At 33.9% G+C, this 3,002-nt stretch overlaps 1 protein-coding gene across 1 annotated transcript; it reads right to left on the bottom strand.

The window, feature by feature from the left end:
* Window positions 1-418: 418 nt before the first annotated feature.
* Window positions 419-940, bottom strand: LOC113296431 (uncharacterized mitochondrial protein AtMg00310-like). Its single transcript, XM_026544738.1, has one exon. It carries the CDS (start codon window positions 938-940, stop codon window positions 419-421), a length of 522 nt encoding a protein of 173 aa, XP_026400523.1.
* Window positions 941-3,002: the final 2,062 nt, after the last annotated feature.

The raw sequence follows: 3,002 nt of genomic DNA, 5'->3' as shown, positions 1-3,002 counted from the left end.
AGTTCTCTACTACAAATATGACAAGATTTATCTTTGTCTTGCACAAATCTGAAAACTATCTGTCTTGTAGGAAGGATATTTTGTAAACATTTCGTTTGGAAATGTTTAACTATATGAATAACTGGAAGACTCCAAATAGTTTTGAAAGCATCATTCCTCTCTTGAGAGATGTTTGAAACCCTATGCTTATCTTGATATATTTTCTTGTAAGCTTATTTTACAGTAAAATGCCCATTCTTTTCCAACTTCTAGATTAAAGTGTCTTTTTGTTGAGCATGACTAGAGATAGAAGAATTGAGAGACCTACCTCAGGAGTGAACAAATCAAACAGAAAATTCATATTCCAACAATGCATTGAAGGAGAGAATAAGTCCTTGACCAGAATATAACTTGTTGGATTAACTCCATTAACCTTAGGCTAAGGAGGAGAATCATATCTAGGGATCCAATTATCTGCCCAAATCTCGATACTAGCACCATTTCCTAATAGCCATTTACTGTTTCTTTTAGTAAATGGAATTTCAGAGGATATACTGCTCCAGGAAAATGAAGAATCATCTTTCACCCTGTGATTAAATATACCTTCAGAATAATATTTAAATCCCATGGCTTTGGACCATAGATCATCTGTATTGGTGCATAATCTCCATGCAGATTTAGCAAGGAAATCTTTGTTGAAACACTCAAGATCCATGAATCCTAAATCATCTTCTTTTTTATCTTTGCTGAGGCTACTCCAAGAAATGACTACACCTTTGTTGGTGTCTTTTTTCCTCCAAAATTTACACTGAACTGAGTTAAGAGCTTTAATGGTCTGATCTGGTAGCTTAAAAGAAACCATATGGTGAACAGGTAAAGCATATAGGACATGCTTGACCATCACAGTTCTACCTGCTTCTGAGAGATTAATGGAATTCCATTTGAGTAACCTATTTTCCATCTTATCAATCAAGACTGAAAAAGGAACCTTTTTATTTCTTTCAACGAAAAAAGGCAGTCCAAGATATTTTTCCTTTTCATCCATAATTGGTACCTAACGAGTACCAAAAAGTATTTGATAAGTAGAGAGACTCGTTTCTTTTTTGAAGTACACTGAAGATTTTAAGAAATTAATAACTTGGCCACTGCACTTACTAAATTCTTTAATGATTTGAAGAAGATATCTTGTTTGATTCAAGTTTGCCTTACAAAAAAGAAGGCAATCGTATGCAAATAATAAATGGTTAATCTTAGGAGCTCTTCTTGCAATTTGTACTCCAGTGAGTAATTTAGCTTGTTAACAGTAAGCTAGTTTCCCTGAAAGATCTTCCATGGCAATGATGAAGATGAAAGGTGATAATGGATCACCTTGCCTGATTCCTCTTGATGGATGAAAGGATTTACATGGTGACCCATTTAGAAGTACTTCAACCTCAGTGGTACTTATACACTGAAAAATTAAGTTACACCATTTCTCACAAAAACCAAATTTCTTTAGGACATCCATGAGAAAGGACCATTCTAGCTTATCAAAGGCTTTTGACATGTCCATCTTGAGAGCTAAAAACCACCCATTCCTTTTTCCTCTTCATATTATGAACCATTTCTTGAACAAGGGAGATGTTTTCACTTTTTAATCTCCCTGGGACATAAGCAGCTTGCGTCGGAGAAATGATATTGGTGACATGCTTTTCATTCTTCTTGCAATAATTTTTGAAATTATCTTGTAGGAAGTATTAAAAAGGGAAATGGGCCTGAAGTCTTTTGGTTTATGAGGAGTGGACACTTTAGAAATTAAAGAGAATCTTGTTCTGTTAATTTTTTTCAAAAGAAAACTAGTAAAGAAGAAACTTTGTACCATGAGAATAAGATCATCTTTAATTATGTCCCATTGTGTTTGATAAAACGCAAGAGGAAAACCATCTAGACCAGGAGATGTCCATGCTTCCATAGACATGACAACATCATAATTCTCATCTTATTGAGGTATTTGAAGTAATTTCTCATTGTGAGTTGCAGGAATACAAGAAGGAATGTGTTGCAGAAAATCTTCGCTGTCTTCCACAACTGTAGAGTACTTATGTTCTTGAAGTGATTGGAGAGAAGATGCTCAAGAGAATCCCTTGGGAGCCAGAAGACTATCTATTCTATTTCTATATTTCCTTTTATTTTCCCTTGTATGGAAGTGTTTAGTGTTTTGTCCATGTCATTGAAGTATATTTCCTTGCCTTGCTGCTTCAAAAAAAAAAAAAAACTCAATAAAATCTAATTTGATTATTCCAGCCTCTAACTGGATAATCCTTTCGGTATTACTGCCATTAACATCTTTTTGTTGAAGAGATGAAAGTTTCTCCTTGAGATTGGTAATGGTTTTATGTATATGACCAAAAGTATTTATATTCCACAATGATAAAGATCTCCTTGTATTATAGAGTTTATTAACACAGATATAAGTTGCAGACCCAAAATCATTAGTGTTAGAGCATTGGTCGGTTGAACTCGCAACCGTTGCTATCTCAAGCTTATTTGTCAAGTTTAGTTCTCAAAACTATAACTCTTATTTTCTAGTCTACATATAGCTATGTCTCAAATTAGGATAGAATGTGTAGTTGAGATTTAGACTTCACTACGTTCATCGATTGAAGACAAAGAACTACTAATGGAAGCTTGTGGAACTTCATCAACAAAAGGTATGTGGAGACTTGAACTCATCTATCACTCAGAAGTCTGTTTCTATTTTATCTCCTATTGAGACAAAAGACGTATAACTACATAGACTTTATTTTATACACATTTGATATTTCGAGCTGAGTTTAACTCGCTTACATATTTCTCGAAATACGTGTTGGTAAGCTTTCGATTTAACCAAGTTCATCTTTTATTCTTGACGAAAGTCAAAAAAATGATCATGTGAAAATCTCCTTGTAACATCTTACATGATTTGTTTGAGACGGTCATTTGATGTAGACTTGGAATGTTTCGTGTTGATCTATTGATCACTTGAAAATTGCTTTGAAGCTAAA

This window comes from Papaver somniferum, chromosome 7 (genome assembly GCF_003573695.1).
Source record: "Papaver somniferum cultivar HN1 chromosome 7, ASM357369v1, whole genome shotgun sequence".
Classification (NCBI taxonomy): domain Eukaryota; kingdom Viridiplantae; phylum Streptophyta; class Magnoliopsida; order Ranunculales; family Papaveraceae; genus Papaver; species Papaver somniferum.
This window is presented reverse-complemented; position numbering and strand designations above follow the sequence as displayed.

What these genes read in the sequence shown, in the direction of transcription:
- LOC113296431 (XM_026544738.1), bottom strand. Translation starts at nt 940, where the DNA reads ATGGAAAATAGGTTACTCAAATGGAATTCCATTAATCTCTCAGAAGCA.